This window comes from Hyperoodon ampullatus (assembly GCF_949752795.1).
Source record: "Hyperoodon ampullatus genome assembly, chromosome: 1".
NCBI lineage: Eukaryota > Metazoa > Chordata > Mammalia > Artiodactyla > Ziphiidae > Hyperoodon > Hyperoodon ampullatus.
The window spans coordinates 29,299,687-29,324,401 of NC_136914.1; the positions used below are offsets into that span (position 1 = coordinate 29,299,687).

Below are 24,715 nucleotides of genomic sequence, written 5' to 3' on the forward strand. Positions count from 1 at the left end.
CAACAGAAGGAATATACCTACAATAACGAACCCAAAGCAATTAAGGAAATGGGAATAGAAACATACATATCAATAATTACCTTAAATGTAAATGGACTAAATGCTCCCACCAAAAGACACAGAGTGGCTGAATGGATACAAATACAAGACCCATATATATGCTGTCTACAAGAGACCCACTTCAGACCTAGAGACACATACAGATTGAAAGTTAGGGGATGGAAAAAGATATTCCATGCAAATGGAAATCAAAAGAAAGCTGGAGTAGCAATTCCTATATCAGACAAAATAGACTTTAAAATAAAGACTATTAGAAGAGACAAAGAAGGACACTACATAACGATAAAGGGATCGATCCAAGAAGAAGATATAACAATTGTAAATATTTATGCACCCAACATAGGAGCACCTCAATACATAAGGCAAATACTAACAGCCATAAAAGGGGAAATCGACAGTAACACAATCATAGTAGGGGACTTTAACACCCCACTTTCACCAATGGACAGATCATCCAAAATGAAAATAAATAAGGAAACACAAGCTTTAAATGATACATTAAACAAGATGGACTTAGTTGATATTTATAGGACATTCCATCCAAAAACAACAGAATACACATTTTTCTCAAGTGCTCATGGAACATTCTCCAGGATAGATCATATCTTGGGTCACAAATCAAGCCTTGGTAAATTTAAGAAAATTGAAATTGTATCAAGTATCTTTTCCGACCACAATGCTATGAGACTAGACATCAATTACAGGAAAAGATCTGTAAAAAATACAAACACATGGAGGCTAAACAATACACTACTCAATAACGAAGTGATCACTGAAGAAATCAAAGAGGAAATTAAAAAATACCTAGAAACAAATGACAGTGGAGACACAACGACCCAAAACCTATGGGACGCAGCAAAAGCAGTTCTAAGGGGGAAGTTTATAGCAATACAATCCCACCTTAAGAAACAGGAAACAACTCGAGTAAACAACCTGACCCTGCACCTAAAGCAATTAGAGAAAGAAGATCAAAAAACCCCCAAAGTTAGCAGAAGGAAAGAAATCATAAAGATCAGATCAGAAATAAATGAAAAAGAAATGAAGGAAACAATAGCAAAGATCAACCAAACTAAAAGCTGGTTCTTTGAGAAGATAAACAAAATTGACAAACCATTAGCCAGACTCATCAAGAAAAGAAGGGAGAAGACTCAAATCAATAGAATTAGAAATGAAAAAGGAGAAGTAACAACTGACACTGCAGAAATACAAAAGATCATGAGAGATTACTACAAGCAACTCTATGCCAATAAAATGGACAACCTGGAAGAAATGGACAAATTCTTAGAAATGCACAACCTGCCAAGACTGAATCAGGAAGAAATAGAAAATATGAATAGACCAATCACAAGCACTGAAATTGAAACTGTGATTAAAAATCTTCCATCAAACAAAAGCCCAGGACCAGATGGCTTCACAGGCGAATTCTATCAAACATTTAGAGAAGAGCTAACACCCATCCTTCTCAAACTCTTCCAAACAATATCAGAGGAAGGAACACTCCCAAGCTCATTCTACGAGGCCACCATCACCTTGATACCAAAACCAGGCAAGGATGTCACAAAGAAAGAAAACTACAGGCCAATATCACTGATGAACATAGATGCAAAAATCCTCAACAAAATACTAGCAAACAGAATCCAACAGCACATTAAAAGGATCATACACCATGATCAAGTGGGGTTTATTCCAGGAATGCAAGGATTCTTCAATATACGCAAATCAATCAATGTGATACACCATATTAACAAGTTGAAGGAGAAAAACCATATGATCATCTCAATAGATGCAGAGAAAGCTTTAGACAGAATTCAACACCCATTTATGATAAAAACCCTGCAGAAAGTAGGCATAGAGGGAACTTTCCTCAACATAATAAAGGCCATATATGACAAACCCACAGCCAACATTGTCCTCAATGGTGAAAAACTGAAACCATTTCCACTAAGATCAGGAACAAGACAAGGCTGCCCACTCTCACCACTCTTATTCAACCTAGTTTTGGAAGTTTTAGCCACAGCAATCAGAGAAGAAAAGGAAATAAAAGGAATCCAAATTGGAAAAGAAGAAGTAAAGCTGTCACTGTTTACAGATGACATGATACTATACATAGAGAATCCTAAAGATGCTACTGAAAAACTACTAGAGCTAATCAATGAATTTGGTAAAGTAGCAGGATACAAAATTAATGCACAGAAATCTCTGGCATTCCTGTACACTAATGATGAAAAATCTGAAAATGAAATCAAGAAAACACTCCCATTTACCATTGCAACAAAAAGAATAAAATATCTAGGAATAAACCTACCTAAGGAGACAAAAGACCTGTATGCAGAAAATTATAAGACACTGATGAAAGAAATTAAAGAGGATACAAATAGATGGAGAGATATACCATGCTCCTGGATTGGAAGAATCAATATTGGGAAAATGACTCTACTACCCAAAGCAATCTACAGATTCAATGCAATCCCTATCAAACTACCACTGGCATTTTTCACAGAACTAGAACAAAAAATTTCAAAATTTGTTTGGAAAAACAAAAGACCCCGAATAGCCAAAGCAATCTTGAGAACGAAAAACGGAGCTGGAGGAATCAGGCTCCCTGACTTCAGACTATACTACAAAGCTACAGTAATTAAGACAGTGTGGTACTGGCATAAAAACAGAAAGATAGATCAGTGGATCAGGATAGAAAGCCCAGAGATAAACCCACGCACATATGGCCAACTTATCTTTGATAAAGGAGGCAGGAATGTACAGTGGAGAAAGGACAGCCTCTTCAATAAGTGGTGCTGGGAAAACTGGACAGGGACATGTAAAAGTATGAGATTAGATCATTCCCTAACACCATACACAAAAATAAGCTCAAAATGGATTAAAGACCTAAATGTAAGGCCAGAAACTATCAAACTCTTAGAGGAAAACATAGGTAGAACACTCTATGACATAAATCACAGCAAGATCCTTTTGGACCCACGTCCTAGAGAAATGGAACTAAAAACAAAGATAAACAAATGGGACCTAATGAAACTTCAAAGCTTTTGCACAGCAAAGGAAACCATAAACAAGACCAAAAGACAACCCTCAGAATGGGAGAAAATATTTGCAAATGAAGCAACTGACAAAGGATTAATCTCCAAAATTTATAAACAGCTCATGCAGCTCAATAGCAAAAAAACAAACAACCCAATCCAAAAATGAGAAGAAGCCTTAAATAGGCATTTCTCCAGAGAAGATATACAGACTGCCAACAAACACATGAAAGAATGCTCAACATCATTAATCATTAGAGAAATGCAAATCAAAACTACAATGAGATATCATCTCACACCAGTCAGAATGGCCATCATCAAGAAATCTAGAAACAATAAATGCTGGAGAGGGTGTGGAGAAAAGGGAACACTGTTGCACTGCTGGTGGGAATGTGAATTGGTACAGCCACTATGGAGAACAGTATGGAGGTTCCTTAAAAAACTAAAAATAGAACTACCATATGACCCAGCAGTCCCACTACTAGGCATATACCCTGAGAAAACCATAATTCAAAAAGAGACATGTACCAAAATGTTCATTGCAGCTCTATTCACAATAGCCCGGAGCTGGAAACAACCTAAGTGCCCGTCATCGGATGAATGGATAAAGAAGATGTGGCACATATATACAATGGAATATTACTCAGCCATAAAAAGAAACGAAACTGAGCTATTTGTAATGAGGTGGATAGACCTAGAGTCTGTCATACAGAGTGAAGTAAGTCAGAAAGAGAAAGACAAATACCGTATGCTAACACATATATATGGAATTAAAAAAAAAAAATGTCATGAAGAACCTAGGGGTAAAACGGGAATAAAGACACAGACCTACTTGAGAATGGACTTGAGGATATGGGGAGGGTGAAGGGTAAGCTGTGGCAAAGCGAAAGAGAGGCATGGACATATATACATTACCAAACGTAAGGTAGATAGATAGTGGGAAGCAGCCGCAGAGCACAGGGAGATCAGCTCGGTGCTTTGTGACCGCCTGGAGGGGTGGGATAGGGAGGGTGGGAAGGAGGGAGACGCAATAGGGAAGGGATGTGGGAACAGATGTGTATGTATGACTGATTCACTTTGTTATAAAGCAGAAACTAATAAAAAAAAATTAGTAGATAAGGTAACTTGTGACATCTACATATCAAGATCAGATCTTGTATTAATGGTCTGACATTGTAGTCCAGAAACTTTCCCTTTGAACCTTCTAAAGTTCTGCCTTCAAACCTGCCAAAAATCTTCATGGAAAGCACATCCCTTGGATGAATTGTTGAGGGAGTTTGGGAGATTTTTTTCTCCCCCTTTGTCCTCCTCCTCTGCTAGCATGCTCATTTAAGAGGAACTACTATCTCTTTTCTCCCTTGATTCAGTCCCCAAAATGCTATTTCCAAAGCAAATATATTGCTTGACTTAACTGGACTTTCAAAGGCTCCAGAACAGGCTCTTAACCTGGAATTATACAAGGCTGGTTTTACTTCTTGATCTCAACCTGGAATTGTACTAGGCTGATTTCACTTTTCTCTTAACAAGTTATATGTATAATATTTGGTTCTTTATATACCTTTTGTGTTCTGCAGAGCATTTGGTATAGAGACTTAATGCATATCGCTTTTATAGGTAGGGTCTTTTACCATCAAGAAGCAATTTGATGCCTTCATTGGCCTTTTTTAGGAATCTCAGAAAACTGTGCATGCAGTCCCACATTACAGAGTACTGGGGTCGCTGAATTGGAATTACAAGTGGGGTGTCTGTGTTCTAAGTTTTGGTTCTACATGAGATCAGAGATCCTCCCCATTTGTAGGCAAAACTTTTTGTTCTGTTAGTACATAGGTTTGAAACAGGGTAGTAACAGGAGTTAAGGGAGCCTCCCAGACTGTGTTTTGACCACAGGTGTGAGTCCCTGCCTCACCACAGATATTCTGGCTTTGTTTACCTTCCCTTGTCTCCCTCATGCTGGATGTCTCATAGATGTCCTTAGAGCAGGACATCAGGACTCCATTAGACCCTGTAGTCTGACCTGCTCAACTTACAGTAAATTATGTGGTGATGATATCAAAAGATGATGAAAGGGCATTTGGTGAAGTTCAACAGTCATTTCTGATTTAAAAAAACCACACACACACAAATAGGAATAGGTGAATACTTTTCTTAACCTTATAAAAAGCTCCAGTCAAAATGCATTATTATGCTTAACATTTGAAACATTCCTAATAGTCAGACATCAGGGTCACTATCATCACAATTGTATTGTGGTCATACCAACCAGTGTCGTTTGAAAAGTGAAAAATGCAATATACTAATATTGAAAAGGAGGAGGAGGACTTATTTTCTTTGAAAATACGGTAATACAGTGAATACACAAGAAAATCACTAGACATAAATTTCAGCATGATGTTTTCTTGTGTTCAGACAATTTTAGAATTTGAAACTAGAGAAGCAATGGAAGTATCAGTGAATTTTAAGTCATTTTAGTATAGGGAAGGTCTTTCTAAATGTGACACAAGTTTTAAAATCGAAAAAATGAAAAGATTGATGTATTTGGTGTAGTCAAATGCCAGAGTTTAGTAAACAACTTAAATGCTAAAAAACACGGTGAGAGGTAAGGGAGTGGATATTTGCTACGTAGTTGATAAAGAGCAAATGTTCTTAAAAACCCAAAGTTTTCTTATAAATTGATAAAAAGATAAACCTTCCAAAAGAAATGTGTATAAAGTATACAAGCAATTAATAAACACACTCAGGTAGCCAGGAAACATGTCGTCCTGATTAATGAAGAAATTCAAATTAAGGCAAGATACTGTTTTAGACCTATCAGACGGTCAAAGATTTAAAGTTTGCTTCTCAGTGATGGCAAGGAGGTAGGAAAACCTCTCATACATCATTCGTGGAAGTGTGAATTGATGTAATCTTTTTGAAAAGAAATTTAGCAGTATCTATCAAAATTAAAAATGTTTATACCTTTGGATCTAGCAGTTCCACTTAGAAGAATTTATCTATCATAGGAGTTATACAAAGATATGTTTTAAAGAACGTTCATGGTATCATTTTGTGTAATGATAAAAATTAAAACTGCAGATAAATGTCGTATCAGGTGATTGGTATACTAATTATAGGGCATCTATACAGTGGAACACTGTAAGAGTGTTTAAATAAAATAGATACTTATGCTTTGGTGTAGAAAGATGTGGAAGATATAATAGATAAAAAGGATAGCTTATATTACAATGTGGATATTTTAGTTAAATGAAACATATCAAAGTTAAATGTTAAGTTTGTGTCCGTCTAGTAAGTGTATTTGAAAGACCGTTAACAGCTATCTCTGGAGAGGAACTGGAAGGTTGAAAGGAATAGGGTGGGGGAATTTTTGCTTTTTACTTCGTATCCTTCTATACTACTTCAGTTTTATTTTTAAAAAAACAGGGACATGTATAACTTTTGTACTCTAAAGTTAAAAAAGATCAAAATAGTACCAGAGTTTAGGTTTGTACCAAAACATAATTATGTTGCATGGGCCTTAAATTCCTCCTAATAGAACACACAAAACAAGGAGCCTTCCATTTTGTGGTCAAAGAGCATTTATTTATTTGAGAATAGTGCTGATTTTGTGTCCTAAGTGTTAACGGCATACAATCTGCCCTCCTACCCAGTTCAGAGGTTTTCATAAAAGATCTAACAGCATTTCCTCTTTTCTTCCTTTCCTCTACCTACACAATCCTGGCTTTATTTAACCAGCGGGCTTTATCACAGTCCAGAAGGAATAAAAGTGTTTGCTCTAGACCTTAACTATAATGTGGTGAGGCAGCGGGGCAGATTTCATCACTGTGCTGCAGCATTAGAAGGTGCCATTCGCCTCTTGTAGGAGCTGCTACTCCCAGAGCCAGAGTCCTTGTGAGATGCCTGTCCCATTGCCCTCTATCATTAAAGCCTCCTGCCTGCAGCCCCCAGCATTATAGTCCTCCAGTCTCATACTTCATAGGGTACGGGGTTTCTTTAGCTAAGAACTTCTTAAACAAGGCTGTTCCATGCCACATTTACCAGTTTGTTCTAACAACTGAACCCCCTTCTCTATTCTCATATACACATGGAGCATTTTCAAACCATGGTCTTTGCCAAGAAAAGGCTTTTCATATTTACTATGATAAAACGACAAGTGGTCGTCCTCTCCTTAAAAGTACTCAGGAAAATTCCGACATATAAAACACAATCATTTCCTTCCACACAGGCCAGGCTAACCATACAGAGGTACGTCTTCTGCATTGAGTTGACTGAGATCCTTAATGTGGCTTTTCATAACTACTCCTTGATCGGAAGGTAGCATCCGCCGAAGAAAGTTATGCTTTCGCTCTGGTTAAGTGATTTTGTTAAAAACCTCGATTTGAGTTCCCATAGAGGAAAATGATTACCCAAGGTGTGCTCATCTGCAATGTACTGTATAATTTAGGTTTTCCTGTCTTTTCCAACATTTCTGCAAAAGTTACCTTTTGTCTCTGAAACTAACCCGAACATGCCATTAATAAGATCTTTGCACTTTGAAGCCCTTCTTAAGGAAAAACTTCCTTCGAAGAGTCAGTTGTGATGAAGAATAGAAATCTCTGTTTATTTACTTTAAAACCTAAGGTCTGCTTTATTCTTAGATTTCTCTTCAACTTCATCTCTACTTCAATATCTAGTTTCTGTAGCAGCTGACATTCAGTTAGCAGCTGGGTCAGAAAAGAGAAATCTTTATTGGTTTTTAACCTAGACAGGGAAGATAATCAGGCAACACCTTCACAACTTTTTGGACTGAAGCTTACATTCTGTTTCCAGGAATTCTGTATTTTTTCTTGAAGAGGCCAGAAATTCATCTCTTTCACACAGCCCCAGAAAAGTTAGCTGTTTCTCTGTTCAGCTGTTTAACCACAGTCAAATTAATTAACCAGCCACATTAAGGCAGCTCAGAGAACTCTCCTTGTGTGGAGAAACTGGAAATATTTCTCTTCGAATGGAATGTCTCTGGGAGTTACTATGTGAGTTGTCTCTTTTCTTTACCTTGGATTCCTTAACAGCAGTTTTTGGGGGTAGGGGGAGGGTGGTTTCTTGTTCAGCTATGATTAGAAAAATCTAGAATGGTCTTCAGGCCTGTGTTCTTATGGGTTAGGCTGTAGACACTAGATCACTTGAGTCACTTAGGTGGGGAGATGTTGAAGGGGGGAGAAATGCTAGACACTGAAAAGGACAACATCCAAGAGATGACAAGTACTTAATGTTATGTCTCAGAAACGGGTATAGCACTCTACATGGAAACTGTCCTTTTTTTAAAAGTTAACTTGTTGAAGCTGGAGGAAGGTTAATGCTTTTTTATATTTCAGGAACTACCTACTGTTGAAGAACTCACTATTGTTCTGCCTGAAGGTATTGAATTAAAGCCTCTTGGGATGGTTTCAAGTATTATTGAACAATTAGGTATGTAAATATTTTTATTAATAAAAATTATCATTTATATCCAAGCATGTACTAATAATGAAATCAAAGACTTTATGCCTGGTAAATTTTCTCTGAAAGATGTAATAACACTTCATTTTACAGTCATTAGGTTTGAACAGATAAATTCAGTTTTTGCTTATACAAGTAATACATAAATACAGTGTCTTTATAAAAATTTAAAGTGTGCTTTTACTGACATACTTCTCCAGAATTTCTTTGATTTGGTATATTTTCTATTGCTGTTAAATTACTACAAATTTAGTGGCTTAAAACAACACATTTATTAGTTTACAGTTCTGTGGGCCAAAAGTGTGATATGGGTCCCATTGGCTAAAATCAAGGGGTCCATCAGGCTGAGTTCCTCTCTGGAGGCTCTGAGGGAGAATCCTCATATTCCTGACCTTGTCAACATCTAGAGGCTGCCCGCCTTCCTTGGCTCATGGACCACTCCCTTCATTCTCAAAGCCCATGATGTAGCTTCTCTCTGACCTTCTTTCCTCATCACGTCTCCCTCTGACCGCAGCCTGGAAAACGTTCCCTGCTTTTAAGGACTCCTTAGTTGGGGTCTACCCACGTAATCCAGGATCATCTCCCGTTTCAAGGTCCTTGACCTTAATCACATCGGCAAAGTCTCCTTTTTAACATAAAGTAACATCCACAGGTTCAGGGATTAGGATGTGGATGTCTTTTTTTGTTTGTGGGGTGGTAGGTAGAGGACTGGTAATCTGCCTATTGCCTTTGCTTTTATCTTATAAACATGTAAATTAGAAAGTTCTGTGATTTAACACCGATATTAATATCATGGAATATGAACCCACTGGAATACGTGGGAACTAGATTCTACAGATTTCTTTTAGCCCCAGGATGTGAAGTATGTATAGGAGAGACTTTGAAATTAATGTCACTACCATTACCTCTCTAGTAATAGACACCTAAAAATAGGACTCAGAGTTGACAAAGTCATAGGATTTCTTAAAAAATATTTTATTTATTTATTTATTTATGGCTGTGTCGGGTCTTAGTTGCGGCGTGCAGGATCTTTCGTTGCGGTGTGTGGGCTCTTCGTTGCCGCATGCTGGCTTCTCTCTAGTGTGGTGTGTAGGCTCCAGAGCGTGTGGGCTCTGTAATTTGCAGCACATGGGCCCAGTTGCCCCATGGCATGTGGGATCTTAGTTCCCTGACCCGGGATCGAACCCACGTCCCCTGCATTGGAAGGTGGATCTTCTACCACTGGACCACCAGGGAAGTCCCAAAGTCGTAGGATTTTTGAACTGGGAAAAAGACCTAAATTGTCCACCAGTCCTTAGTTTAAGGAACATAGAAAAATTCAGGTCACTTGCTCTTGTGATCAGTCAATGGTAGAAATGGAAATCTATCTTTTGATCTTTTTATGTGTCCATATCACTATTTTAAAAATTAATTCTTATATAATTTTGCAGTTTATTAATGAAAATTCCAATTAAAATGAAACTTTTTTACAAAAATCATAATTATTAAAACTCTTTACATCACTGTTGAGTCATTACATTTACTAGTTTTTGAATTATCTTATGGTATTTAGTATGTACAAATAAGTCAGACAGGAATTTATTGGACTTGATGTATATAGAAGAAATTTAGGTCATAATGTTTATTCTCAAGGGAAAGAAGTGTAAACTATATGATACACATGGACTAATGCTTTTCGAGGATACTGTTTTGAATAACACATCTTAATAGACTTAACAAAATTTTCAACCTGGTGGGAATAAAGAGTAATGAATCAAACAGCACATGTTCCTGTTGTATCAATACATGCTTGTTGCACACTCTGTTTGGAAAGCTTAAAACATCTAACATTATTTGGACCTTTTACAGAAAGGAGTGTACAATAAGTATTAGTCCACTAGGTTGTGGTGATAGTTCTGTCTGGATTTGACCATGTAATCATGTTAATCTCTTGAGTACTGTTTTCTTACCTTTCTATAAAATGAGGGTTTTGGATTAGGTGATTTTTAATTTTCATGTAATTTTTGACTCCTTGAGAGGGGGATTGGGAGGGAGAGAAGATTGAGAATAAATTCTGTCAGTGCTCACTATTATTACCTATCCTTGTCATCTTTATTCCAAGAGCAGATCTAACTCAAAAATTGTTGACCTGTGATCTGTTCCTTATGTGCATGTTCAGAATTTAGAAGCACTAGCTCTTGAAATTCATTGGGATACAATTGAAAATCTTTGAATGGATTTTAATAATCTGAACTAATATTTCAAGTGGATATTCAAGTGGAAATACTTCAATACTTCCACTAATTTTCCAAGTGGAGATGGCATTATCTGTTTAATGTGACAGAGTATTCTTGTTTGTTGCCTTAATTTTCTAAGAACCTATTATTGTGTGTGTGTGTGTCTGTTTGAGGTGTGTGTGTTTTCCTCTTTGCTGTGGTAGATTGGTTGTTTGACATTTGTGGCACTTACACGAATTGGAGGTTCTGCTAGACCAGTGGAATAATGCTTTTTGCCCTTTGAGAAGGGAAATGATAAAAATTACTGGGAGTTCTATCATTCTTACTTCAGTTGTTCAGAGGAAAATATATTTGTAAAATCTAACTTTTTCATATGTCAGTAAGTAATCAGTGCTTTGCAGAAAAGAATTTCTAGGGTGAGAAAGAAGACTAATTTCTTCTAAAACAGGAGTTAGTGATTAAATGTGAGATTATTTTTTGGGTAAAAATTGCTTGAGAAAATGATCAGCTTGAATTTGTTGTCTTAATGGATGATTCCAATTTTCTGTGAGATTTTGTACTTTAATTTTTTTTTCTTAGAACTGTAGCTTTCATATAAAATAAAATAATGTAGAATTTATTTCCCTGTGCTACTTGGTAATAAATAGACTTTGTTTTTTTATCCAGGAGGAATAGTTACTGAGGTATATTATCCCACCTTAAATTTCATTTGAAATTATGTTGGAATTAAAGCCTAGATTCTCATTTAAATTCCACATTATCTTCTGATTAAATCTTGAAATAATCTGTTTTGTTTCATTTTTCAGTAATAATTGAATCTATGACTAACGTACCTCCAGTTAATGAGGAGACTGTAGTTTTTAAAAGTGATCGACAGGCAGCAGGAAAGGTTTGTAAAAAAAATTCAGATCCTACTAATTATCCTGTTTCTTTGTTGATTGGTTTTTCTGACTTTCACTATCTTAAAAAGTTTATTAATCTTAGTACATGAGCAATCTAGAGCTCTCAAATTTTAGTACATTCCCGATTTTCTTCAATACTTCATGTCTGTCTGTACATTGGTTTAATACTGCTTATTATCCTTTGCTGTTTGTGTCATTAAATACACATGTATACAGTTTTTTCCTGATTTTTTCAGGTTGTTTGCCAGGCAATGGGTCTATGTATTGAATAAGATACAATTCCTCCAGGTACTCAGTTAGGTGCAGAAGACTTTCCACTGCATAGTTGTTCATAAACTTTTTTGGTTTGTGAGGCCCTTTGAATAGTGGCTCTCAAAACTTTTTAGGCTTTGCCTTCCTCAGGTGGAAACTGAGAGTGGAATTTTTCAAGTGGAAAAAGATTTCAGTGATAGCAGTAAAGTGTCACTGTAGGCACTTTCTGGGGAGTTATGAATATGTGTATCATCGAAAGGTTGGGTCCCTTTTAACAGCTTACTAATGGAACAACCCCACATGCTGCATGTCCAACCTTAAGAGGGAGGAAAGACCCCACATTTTACCCAGCAAATAACAATTCAGAGCAGTCAGCAGAGGACGTAAAACCGTCCAAGATCAAGAATGTAAATACCAACCAGGTGTTCTTTTTCTGGTAGCAGGGATGGAGTTATATTCACCTCGGGACTCCCCACTGTGTGTAGTACAGTCCTTTGTAAATTACACATGCTGAGTAAATATGTATTGAGTTGAAAACAAACAGGTAAGAAACCAGCTGCTATCTTTGGAGAAGCAACTTTCTGGGTTTAGTTTTTCCTAGATAAGCAACAGTTGGTGTCTTTTTTTGTTCGGAGAGATATAGTTTGTGTTTAATCAGAAAAAAGCATGTATTTTGAACTATGTTATTAGGTCAACTCACATAACTTTCCCTTTTCTATATGCCTTTTCCTGTTATTCCATTCTAACACAAATTAGAAAGGGATCAGGCTTTTATCAGGGTCCTGCTACCCTGCACTACCTACTTTTTAGGTCACCAGACTAATTTACCAAAGAGAAATGAGTCTCTTATGATTGCAAAGCAGTCAGCAGCAGAATTAATTGGGGCCTAGAGCTAATACTTTTTGGCAATACTTGAGAAAGTTTGCAAAGAGAAGAAAGACTTTTTAATACTGAAGGATGGTGCTGTGCTTTTCTCCCTTTCAAATACCTAGGCTTAGTACTTTTGTTTCAAGTATGGATCTCAGTGCTTTTGATTCAGAGGAAGAAGTACTGCAATACAGAACAAACCCTATTTACTGCTGGTGCCTTTGTAAGGGATTAGAGAGATTCTAGGGGCTTAGCCTTGGAGGCTGCTGAGAGAGAGAGGAGTGGAAGTGGGTGGAGACTGCTGGGGAGGGAGCTCTTCATGCACAGGCAGGCTGCTGTGCCTCCTCAGGGGAGACTAGGTAGCAGAGGCAAGGGAAATGTACTTCCTGCTCTTCTTGACTGAATTGAAACTGATCATTTCCATGATTCCTTTTATTTATGATTTTCATGACAGTTCCTTTTTCTTTAATAGCTAACTTAGACAATTTCAATTTCAGTATACTCAACACTTCGCTAATTTTGAAAACCTCTGGACTCACATCTCTTATATCCCACAGTACATTTGAATTTCAGTCCTGAATAATATTAATACTCAGCCCTTCTGTCATTTGACCTTGGAACAAGTCAGATGAAAATATATTTACATCTTTAACTTCAGCTATGCTGTATAAGTCTAGAAAGAAAAATCTCTCTCCAAATTACATAGAAAGCTTTGTAAATTCAAGAAGTGAGAAGTCTTTCTAAAATACTTGATTATAAATCTAAGCACCTTGAAATAATCCCCAAGATAATGGTGGAGATGTGGAGGGTTGAGAGTATCAGTTAAACAAACCAGTGATCAGAAAATGAAATTGAATCTCTTAGATATTTAGCATATTTTATCCAGACACTAAATTGGTTTTACCTTTAATGTTAAACCTTTGCACATCCTTCCTTTTCCCTCTCCTCTTCAATAACAATAATGATCAGCTACAGTGTCAAATATTTTGTGTATATTTTAAAATTCACTGAAACTCTGTAAGGAAGTGGAATTATCCCCATTTACTCAAAAATCACAATAGCTAAAAAGGAACAAAGTGGAGTTTACAACCCAGGTGGTCTGATTTTTTTTCCCCTTCCACCTCCCTCCCCCTTTCCCACTGATGTAAGGAGGGCAACCTCAGATTTGAATTTCTACTTTTGCACTTTAATCCTAATAATGATTAGTTCCTCTTGATAATTAGTGAATGGAATTGCATTTTTAATGTTGAGTTCTTTAATATTAGGAGATTTTTAAAAAGTGACCAACCTATATCACCTGTTATATCTATATAACTTGAATTTCTTTGCATTTAGTTTTGAGCATTTGTTCAAGCAGGTTTTGTTTTTGTTATTTTTTGTTTTACTTTTTAACAAATGAGAACTTTAACAATCAAAAATCAGCAACCGAGGATGTAATAAGATAGGTACTTTTAATGCAGTTGGTTTAAATTGGTCTAAGGTACTTGGAAAGTTATTTAGTAACTTACATCAAGAGTTTTAATAATAATCATGCTTTTGGCTCCAATAATTCCATCCCTTACAAATCAGTTTTCAGGAAATCTGAAGTACAGAGATTTACAGATAAAGGTGTTCATTATGGGGCATCAGTTCTTATATTGAACAGATTGGAAGCTGTCTCAGTGTTCTACAATATAAGACAAATTAAATAAATTCTGCTAAATGCATAAAAGAGTGTTAAATTGCCACAGAAATTATGCTTATGAAGAATACATTTAACATGGAAAAACTTAAAGAAACTTTAGGTTTTAAAAGGGAGCAATAGATCAGTGGAACAGGATAGAAAACCCCGAAATAAACTCACGCACTTATGGTCAATTAATTTACAACAGAAGAGGCAAGCATATTACAATGGAGAAAAGACAGTCTCTTCATTAAGTGGTGCTGGGAAAACTGGACAGCTAAATGTAAAAGAGTGAAATTAGAACATTCTATAACACGATATTACAAAAATAAACTCAAAATGGATTAAAGAGTTAAATGTAAGACAGGATACTATAAAACTCCTAAAGGAAAACACAGGCAGAACACTCTTTGGCATAAATTGCAGCAATATTTTTTTAGATCCATCTCCTAGAGTAATGGAAATAAAGGCAGAAATAAGCAAATGAGACCTAATTAAACTTAAAAGCTTTTGCACAGCCCAGGAAACTATAAACAAAAGAGAAGACAACCTACAGACTGGGAGAAAATATTTGCAGATGATGCTACCGACGGGATTAATTTCCAAAATAAACAAATAGCTCATACAGGTTAATGTCAAAAAAAACCCAAACAGGGCTTCCCTGGTGGCGCAGTGGTTGAGAGTCCGCCTGCCGATGCAGGGGACACGGGTTCGTGCCCCGGTCCGGGAGGATCCCACATGCCGCGGAGCGGCTGGGCCCGTGAGCCATGGCCGCTGAGCCTGTGCGTCCGGAGCCTGTGCTCCGCAACGGGAGAGGCCACAACAGTGAGAGGCCCGCGTACTGGAAAAAAAAAAAAAAAACCCAAACAAACAAATAAACAACCCAATCAAAAAATGGGCAGAAGACCTAAATAGGCATTTTTCCAAAGAAGACATACAGATGGCTAATAAGCACATGAAAAGATGCTCAATATCTCTAATTATTAGAGAAATGCAAGTCAAAACTACAGTGGGGTATCATCTCACACCAGTCAGAATAGCCATCATTAGAAAGTCTACAGATAATAAATGCTGGAGAGGGTGTGGAGTAAAGGGAACCCTCCTACACTGTTGGTGGGAATGTAAACTGGTGCAGCCATTATGGAGAACAGTATGGAGGTTCCTCAGTAATCTGAAAGTAGAGTTAGCATATGATCCAGCAATCCCACTACTGGGCATATATCCAGAGAACACTGTAAAAGATGCATGCTCCCCAGTGTTCATAGCAGCACTATATTTACAGTAGCCAGGACATGGAAGCAACTTACATGTCCATTGACAGATGACTGGATAAACATGTGGTATATACATAGAATGGAATATTACTCAGCCATGAAAAAGAATGAAATAATGCCATTTGCAGCAACATCGATGGACCTAGAGATTGTCATAGTGAGTGCAGTAAGTCAGAGAAAGATAACTATTGTATGATATTACTTACATGTGGAATCTAAAACAATGATATAAATGAGCTTATTTACAAAACAGAAATAGACTCGCAGACATAGAAAACAAATTTATGGTTACCAAAGGGGATAGTGGGGTGGGACGAGATAAATTAGGAGTTTGGGATTAGCAGATACACAGTACTACTATATATAAAATAAACAACAAGGACCTACGGTATAGCACAGGGAACTGTACTCAACATCTTGTAATAATCTAATGGAAAAGAATCTGAAAAAGAGTACACACACACACACACACATGTGTATTACTGAATAACTTTAATGTACACCTGAAACTAACACATTGTAAATTAACTATGCTTCAATTTTAAAAAATAGTTAAAACGGAGCAATATACAAAAGTATGATAGAGTCTCAAAAGAAAAAAATTATTAATAGGAAAAAGACTGGAAAAATCTACACTGATACCGATCATGGTCTAGTTTCTATAATGTACATTTGTTATCAGAAACATATTTAAAAACTCAGGCATATATATTGGGAAGAGTTTGAAATCAAGAGGCTCCCTTTCATCATTTATAAAACATTTTCAAAATAAAATAATAGATATGCTAAAAGCAGTTCCTTTACATAAAAGTTAAAGGCTGTATGGTATCTTTGGTTTTTGAGAAATAAACAATTTCAAGTGCAAATCTACTTTACTACTTTTTGAATTAAAAATGTCATTTAATATTATAAAAATGTTAACAACTCTATGGAAACAGAAGTGACTGAATCTAAAAGAATCTAAAAGTTCCATTTCATAAGATTTAAAATGACAACATTTTATTTCTCAAACATTACCAACTGTAATTCTTTTGTTCATATCTTATAACTTAAATGAGCAATAACAAAAACAAAAATTTATTATTCGCGTCTAGTTGGTAGTTGGTACCACCAAAATGACTTAAATTTAGCAAGGAACAAACTTGTCACAGTTATTTTAGATTCATAGAAAGGAAATCTGGAATAAGCTAATGCATTTATGATCAAAATATGAAGGCTTTATGAGTACACAGAAATGACTTAAACTTTTATTGGTTTTATATTGACAGCATTACCTTTGAAAACGTTTATCGGGTTTCTTTATTTTGCAGTGAAAGGAGAACTTTATGTTTCTTCTCTTTCATAGATATTTGAGATATTTGGACCTGTTGCACATCCATTTTATGTGTTACGGTTTAATTCTTCAGAGCACGTTGAGAATAACGGTATTAAAATAAAGGACACTATGTATTTTGCTCCATCAATGAAAGACTTCACCCAGTATATATTCACAGAAAATCTTAAACAGTAAGTACTTTACTGGCATGCTATTTCTTTGCTTATATAATGTTTATGTTTTAGGAGTAATTCTCAGTGATATAGTTTCTTGTAGTTAAAATGGTATCTATCTAACAAAGAGTTCATTTGTCTTCCTGGTAACATCTCTGAAACCTACAATTGTTATCAGACTTTATAGGTCGAGATCATTTGTATCTTTTGCCCAAAATGACATGATCAACTAGTATGAGCATGTTTGGGCCATATGCATTTTGTCAATTTTAATTCATTATTTTTTCCATTATATACCTTCTTTCATATATATGCTACTTTACTATTAGTATTATAATTTTTTAAAAAAATACTTTTCCATTTTAAATAAAAATTTCTTTGGATTACATTCATAGGCTTCACTATTTAATGAAACTATAATTCTTAAGAAGAAAAAAGCAAATGAGTAAATTTCAGGTTGCTTATAAATTGTAAACTTAATAGAAGAGAGAACTAAAATGTGTGTTGTGTATCAAGCCATGGTTAACAGGGTTGACTTCACCAGCAAACCAATGGTCTCCCTTCTGTCTGGATGCTATATGAAATATGCTATATGATGCCTGTGGCATGTGTCTGATAATATTTCTGTTCCCACCGATGAGCTGTATATTTGCCAGGTGTAAACTGTGTTGCCAGGTGTTAGCTGTAGAGCTATTTATATCAGTTAGGTTTTTTATTATAATTAAATAATTAAAATTTGCACAAACCAGTGACATATGAATTCAAGTAGAATAGCGTTTTCTATAAACATAAGTTAAATGCTTTGGAAAGATGTAATGAATATGAGCCAATAAAAGTATTGCCCAGTTAGGGGCGGAAGAAAAGACCTCAAGGGATTGGCAGAGAGTAGATATTAAATCTGAAAAGACTTTGCACTCAGTTTGTCACAAAGGTCCCTTTGAAATCTAGCTGTCTTTCAGTTGGAAACTTGAAATACAGGTGAAGCATTAGGGGTGTGGTTTTTGCAGGAGCTAACAGTGAGTAGTAACCCTGGTGCTTGTCAAACCCTGGTGCCAGTCCCAGCTGCAGGCCACAAGAAGGCCTCTCTACCACCTACATATTAAATCCAGTCTGAGTTTCAGTTATTGGAAATAATCTCTGAAATGAGATGAACATTTTATTCCTGATAATTGATTAAACTCATGTTTAAGAATCCACACGATTATCTGAAGGAACTTAAAGTGTTCTTCAGGTTGCATAAGGTTAGTTTTTCTAAATGTTGACAAGAAAGGTGAATTAAATAGACAACAAAGTCATAAAGGTTTTACTATGTTTTAAAATCATGCCTTAAATAATTAGCATTTCATTCTGTTTGAATATTAGGCTCTTGCTCTGGATGTGCCATATATTTAGCTTTTAACAGATAAAATATTTTAGCTAAAAATAGATAGGTTGAAAAGGTTTTCTGAAGATGTTTTTAGATAGATTTAGAAGCAGTCTTTGTACTGATTTGCAAACAAGAATTTTGTCCTAGAAAGAAAGAACAAGAAACTAAAGAATTGGGAAATTGAGCCCACCCTGCAGAAACCCAGCCTGACAAAGACTTCTGTTCTAGACTGCATTTTTTGCGTCAGTCATGGGGACTCCTTTGCCTTTGAGGTGCAGAAGTTTAGGTTCTCTCCAGCTTACCTTTTTCTAGTAAGGCTATTTTAATCTTAGCTTCCCATGAACTTAGTCTTTTGTTAAAGATGCTGTTTGAAATGTTGCTTGATCTTTTCTATAGTAGATTTTGATTTTCTGTGGTGATACCCTACTTGGGGAGCTTTTACCATTTACATCTTTAAGATTCCACACTAAGGGCACTGCAGGCCATCAGATGGTATCCATACAAAAAGGAGTCCTGGAGCTATGATAAATGCATGGGTGTAAGATGATAATTAAAAGCAGAAAAATCATTGATATAAATTGTATATAATGTCAAAATTCTGAATTAAAATTTTAGAGCAAACTTAATGATTTCATGTCGTGCCAGCCCACAGGCATCTGTAAATTGATTTTAATGGATGGTGGATTAATGGATTAATTATTTTAATGAATTCCTGAGAATCTTCCATTTATTTTTGAGATTTGGTTTCAAGCAGGGAGGACAAAATCTACTCCCAATACCTTGTAATATTTTAATGTAATTGAATAACAAATATTGTCAAACTCTGAAAGCAAGAAGATTAACCAGATAAGAGTAAAAATGAGGTTTCAGAAATTATAATTATACTTATAATAGATGTACGTGCTTTTGTTGGTCATAGAGTGTAAAACTTTCCACCAAAAGTAGTTAATGCTTGTGATGATACTGTCCTCAGGGTCTCCAAAGCTCCTCCTCCTCCCCAGACTAGATGCCCTTTGTCTCACCCTCTCTTCTTTGAGAGTCAGTCTTAGAGCAAGCCTTGGTTACTCAGGGAGGATCGCTGATATTCCTCAGGTAAATTGAGGAAGAAGAATCTCATGTTGTGATCTCTGTTGTTGAACCTGTAAAGTCTTAGACAAGGGAATGCCTCATATTCATTTTTGTGTCCTTGGCACCTGGAACAGCATTTTGACGTTGTGGTATTGGTTAAGCATCTGTTGAAGGAAGTTAATGAGCTGAGCTCAGGTATCATGAAACTATCAGTCAAAGTCAGAGCATCTGGAGCTACTTAGGAACTGCAGAACCACTTTGCCGTGCACAACACAGCCTCGGCTTCTCATTCTGATTCCCCGCTCCTAATATTTACGTGTGCCTTTCCCACATCTTCTTAAATGAGGTAAAGAACACAAAAATGAGCCTTTATTCTTTGCTCTTATTTTCATATATATTGCAAATTAAGATTAAGCTTAGGTCTTCTACTTTATTATTTTCCATACTATTAGGTTATAAGCACTTAACAAAATCTTAGTAAGTACCTTGACCCTTTGACCTTTGTTTTCCCCCTAGGGATAGGGGATCAGATGCATCATGGAAGAATGATCAAGAACCACCACCAGAGGTACACGTATAAGTCTTTTTACACAGTATTTGAGAGAGGAAGGTAGGACTCGATCTTATAAATCCATCATTCTTGGCCTGAAGGAGGTCCTCAAGGCTGCTCACCAGTCACACTGCCTTTTGCCAGCCTATGTGCTCTCCCCTGTCCCAGATGGCTTTTATACCGCCCAGCGTTTGTGATCATTTCAGGAAAAAAAGTTTTCAGTCACATTTTAATAATTATCAGCATATCATTTTCCTTAAAATGTCCTATTTTTATCAATTTCGTTGAGGCCTGGCAAAGGCAGAATTGTCATTATTAAAAAAAAGTTTTTTTCTTTAGTAAGTTCACCATGTGGGACGTGATTATACACCATCACATTTATTGATGGTGCTTTTAATAAGCTGCCTTTCTTTTGGAGGTACAAAATCATTACAGTCTACCTACTTCTCCATCTTTTACAGTATAATTACCTCCCTAAAAAGAGTGTTCTTGTATTTCTTTCTTAAATCCATGCCAGCAAGACTATTTTTATGTCTCAAAGTAGCTTGATATATATGGTCTTCAAGTTATTAAAATACGAAAATTACAGCAGTGAGTTAGTTATACATTTATTAAAATAGTGTGAATTTATACAGTATAAAAGAAAAATTGTAATTATTATAAGTGGGAGTTTTTAAATGTGCTCAGTAGTTCTGATGAAGTTGCTCAGTTTTGTAAATTCTTGGTATTTTAGATTCAATTTTGGTCATTTCAGATGGTCTCAAACAGTGCTGAAGGTTCATGGTCTATGTTAATTTCTGATTTTGCTGGAGCATGAGTCAGGGAGTGCCCACTTACATAGTCACTTAATCAGTGAGCAGTCCTAGTTTAGTATCCACACTGCCATGGGATTATGTTTTCTGATTTGTGTCATGTGTACATGTGATTTCCACTAAGACCCTGAAGATTCACTTAATGTTCTTAGTTATGTTCAGGACATCTTAAATTAGTATTTGGGGCTTCACAAAGGTCTTGAAACATATTTCTTGTGAAATCCAGATATTCTAATACATCCCTGTTGTTTTAGACCTAAGCATTAAAGTTGTTAATTATGGAATTGTTAATAGTTTATAAAATTGGTTTGATTGGGTTAATTTTAAAATTAAATCACAACATAGTTCATGGGAATTGTTTTCTCCAAGTAGTCGACTGGACGTCTCTATTTCCGTAATATGAGAAACTCTGAGATTCTAAATTTTATAATGATCAGATTTTGTAGTATAGGATTATTGCCTGGTCTTAATTGTAGACTAGAATTTGGAATTTGCGGGGTTTGAACTTAAAAAAAAAAATCGTGCCCTGAAAATAGGAAATACTGAACTGGGATAAAGGAGCATAATAGTGAATACATCTTACTCATCTCCACATCCGTTTCTAACATGAATACATAATTTGAGTTGAATAAATGTGTTCAGTGAATGCAAATTTAATTTATAAGAAAAATGTGAATTTTTCTCTGATTTTGTGAGGTGGTAGCAAAATATTGCCAAAGTAGTCGCTCTAAAATAAACTATTGCCAGCTAAGATCCTTTAATACATCCCTCCTGCTTTTTTTTTTTTCTTAACAGCTTTATTAGAGTATAATTGCTTTACAATGGTGTCCTCCTGCTTTTTAGGATAGTGCCCAGTTATTTAAACTGGCCCCATAAGGGTCTTTATTAACTTCTCCAATTTCATCATCTCAAAGTTTGCTGTGTAAGAAGCTTTCGCTTTGCCTTAGAGAACCATTTGTACTTCTCTAATATACGGTGCCTTTGCACGTATCCCCCACCCACCAAAAGCTTCCTTCCCCTTGTTCATTGCTGACTCATCATCAGAGATTCATCCTGGGTCTCCTGTATCAAGTCTTCCTTGCCCTCTTTCCTCTTTCTGTAGCCCCATAATCCCAGAGCACTGTCATAGCACTTGTTTATTGGCTTATTTATCTGTTTTCTCATTTGAACCGTTTCAGAGAAAGCAGTGTCTTCCATCTGATCTCAATACTTTCTAGTGTCTGGCTCAATACCAAATCTAACATGAGCTTAAAATTTTTAGTACATTAAAGATCAGTAATAGAAGATCATGTGTTTCAAGGTACTAAAATTAGTTGATGTTTTTGAATTTGATTATAGATTCTGAGGCAGATCAACTCTTGGTTCATGGAAGATTCAATCTAGAATATATTTCACCAAGATCATACTGAAAATCCCATACAGAACCTTTCATATGTATTTTATTTCTTCCTTTTAATTAGGGAAGACATGTATACACAGTGACCCTGCTTTTGTATTTTTTTTAACAAAACATAGTAATTGTTTTCTGAAATTAATAAGATAGTAAAATACCTGAATTCCAAGAAATCATAGAAGTTATACATAGCTAACAGGTCTTGGTTTTTGGTAGGCTGTAACAGTGGATCCCAATTCTTAGTGACATCTGAATTTTCCCTCTTGTAATTTAAAATGATTTCTTCTTGGAAGTTGAGTCATTCATGTATCTACTTATCAAAGACTTTTCCTACGGTCCTATCCAAAGAGCATCCTAGTGATTTTCCCCACCCTTACTTTGCCTTATTATTTATTTATATCCCTTACTATACCTCACATTGTATTATTAAAATAATTAATCCCTATAAAGTGTTTAAAACAGTGCCTGGCATATAATGGGTGTGTGTAAATTTTTGAATGATGAAGGGTATAACATTCACTTCCATTTTTATATTAGATCTGATAATTTATGTATTTGCTTATTCCTCACTACTCCTGTCTTTCGAATTGTTTGGCAGCTGGCACTCTGATGAATCGTGACTCTAAGCTGGCAGTCAGATTTCTAGCTAGGAATACTCGTATCTGAAGGGTGTTTAAGATCAGCATTTTAAAGTTACCTATCTGAAACTTCCTAGGAATTCAAAACAAAACAATATAAAAAAATCTTCAGTACTCATCTTCTGTGTTAGAGTCATTAGGCATTTATCAGAAAATATTTTTCTATCATATCTGATTTGAATATTACTGGTAAATATTAAGTATTGAAAAGGGTAACTTTTCTGTCAGGGTCACTGTTAAATATATACCATTGAATTGGTAAATGCATGTGACATAAATCTATTTTTCTGTGCAAGGCCTTAGATTTCAGTGATGATGAAAAGGAAAAAGAAGCCAAACAGAGAAAAAAATCTCAGATTCAAGGCCGGAAGAAATTCAGATCTGAATTTAATGAACCAGGTGAGTTAAATGTAATATATAGTCATTTTTTCATCTTCATTTACATCTATATAAGTTCCTCAGTAATAAAACTGAGGGAAACATCTGGGGGTCTTCTCTTTATGCTCTGGCATCTGGCTAGCATTGGAGGCATTACACACAGCATGCGATGTGGTGGGAGAGTCACAGGGGATATTCATCGGTGGTTTTTCAGGCTCATGGATGTAAAAATGGCTCCTAGGGGTAAAAGGCAAACTAAGCCTTGGTAGAATCATTTGTACTCATCAGTACTTTTTTTCTTTTCTTTTTTTTTTTTTTTAGAAAGCTGTTTGCTTCCATTTTTAGAATTAAATGATGTGGTGCTTAAGCTAAAGTCAAGGTGTTTTATTTCCTGTTGACATAATGCAATCACAGAAGAAAGTCTTCATGTTGCCTTTTTATATCCACATCCACTTCCCTCTTCCTCAGCTCCTGACAGCCACTGATCTGTGGCCATTTCTGTGATACATTTTGTCCTGTCAAGGATGGTTATATAAATTAGTGATTGGGTTTTGTCACTGAGCACCATTTTCTGGAAATCATCTAGATTGTTGTATGTATCAAGTTTCTTTTCATTCCAGGGTAACATTCTGTGGTGTGAATATACCACAGGTGGTTTAACCATGCATCCATTGAAAGACATTTGGGTTGTTTACAGTTTGGGGTTTTATGAAGAAAGCTGCTTTATACGTTTGTGCACAGATTTTTATGTGAACACAGATTTTTCACATTTTTCTGGGATAAATGTCCAAGAGTACAGTTGGGTTATATGGTACCGTTGCAAGTGGACAACTTTGGGGTCAGGGGCACTGACACACACACACCCCAATGTAGTTGAAAATCTGTGTATAACTTATAGTTGGTCCTCTGTATCCGCAGCTATGCATCTGTGGATTCAGCCAACCCTGGATAGTATAGTATGTATTTATTGAGAAAAATCTGCTTATAAGTGGACCTGTGCAGCTCAAACACATGTTATTTAAAGGGTCCACTGTAGTTGCATGTTTAGTTTCTTGAGAAACTGCCATACTGTTTTTCGTGTGGCTTTACCACTTTATGTTCCTATCACCAGTGTATGTATGAGTGGCCCAGTTTGTCTGCATTCTCACTAGCATTTGGTATTGTCATTATTTTTTATTTTAGCCATTCTGATAGGTATGTAATGATATGTAATTGTGATTTTTAACTTGTATTTTCCTAGTGGCTAATGATATTGAACAGCTTTCCATGAGCTCATTTGCTATCTGT

The 24,715-nt window shown here is 35.9% G+C and overlaps 1 protein-coding gene across 1 annotated transcript in view; it reads left to right on the forward strand.

Annotated features, from left to right (window-relative positions):
• The window catches only part of NAF1 (nuclear assembly factor 1 ribonucleoprotein), a gene marked incomplete at both ends in the record, with an annotated part of 46,112 nt that overhangs the window by 15,660 nt on the left and 5,737 nt on the right, over positions 1-24,715 (forward strand). Inside the window, 5 exons of the mRNA XM_079714536.1 lie at positions 8,438-8,531; positions 11,584-11,666; positions 17,081-17,241; positions 20,174-20,225; positions 23,347-23,449. Of these exons, the coding sequence (XP_079570662.1) occupies positions 8,438-8,531; positions 11,584-11,666; positions 17,081-17,241; positions 20,174-20,225; positions 23,347-23,449 (493 nt within the window). The remainder of the gene's footprint in view (positions 1-8,437; positions 8,532-11,583; positions 11,667-17,080; positions 17,242-20,173; positions 20,226-23,346; positions 23,450-24,715) is intronic.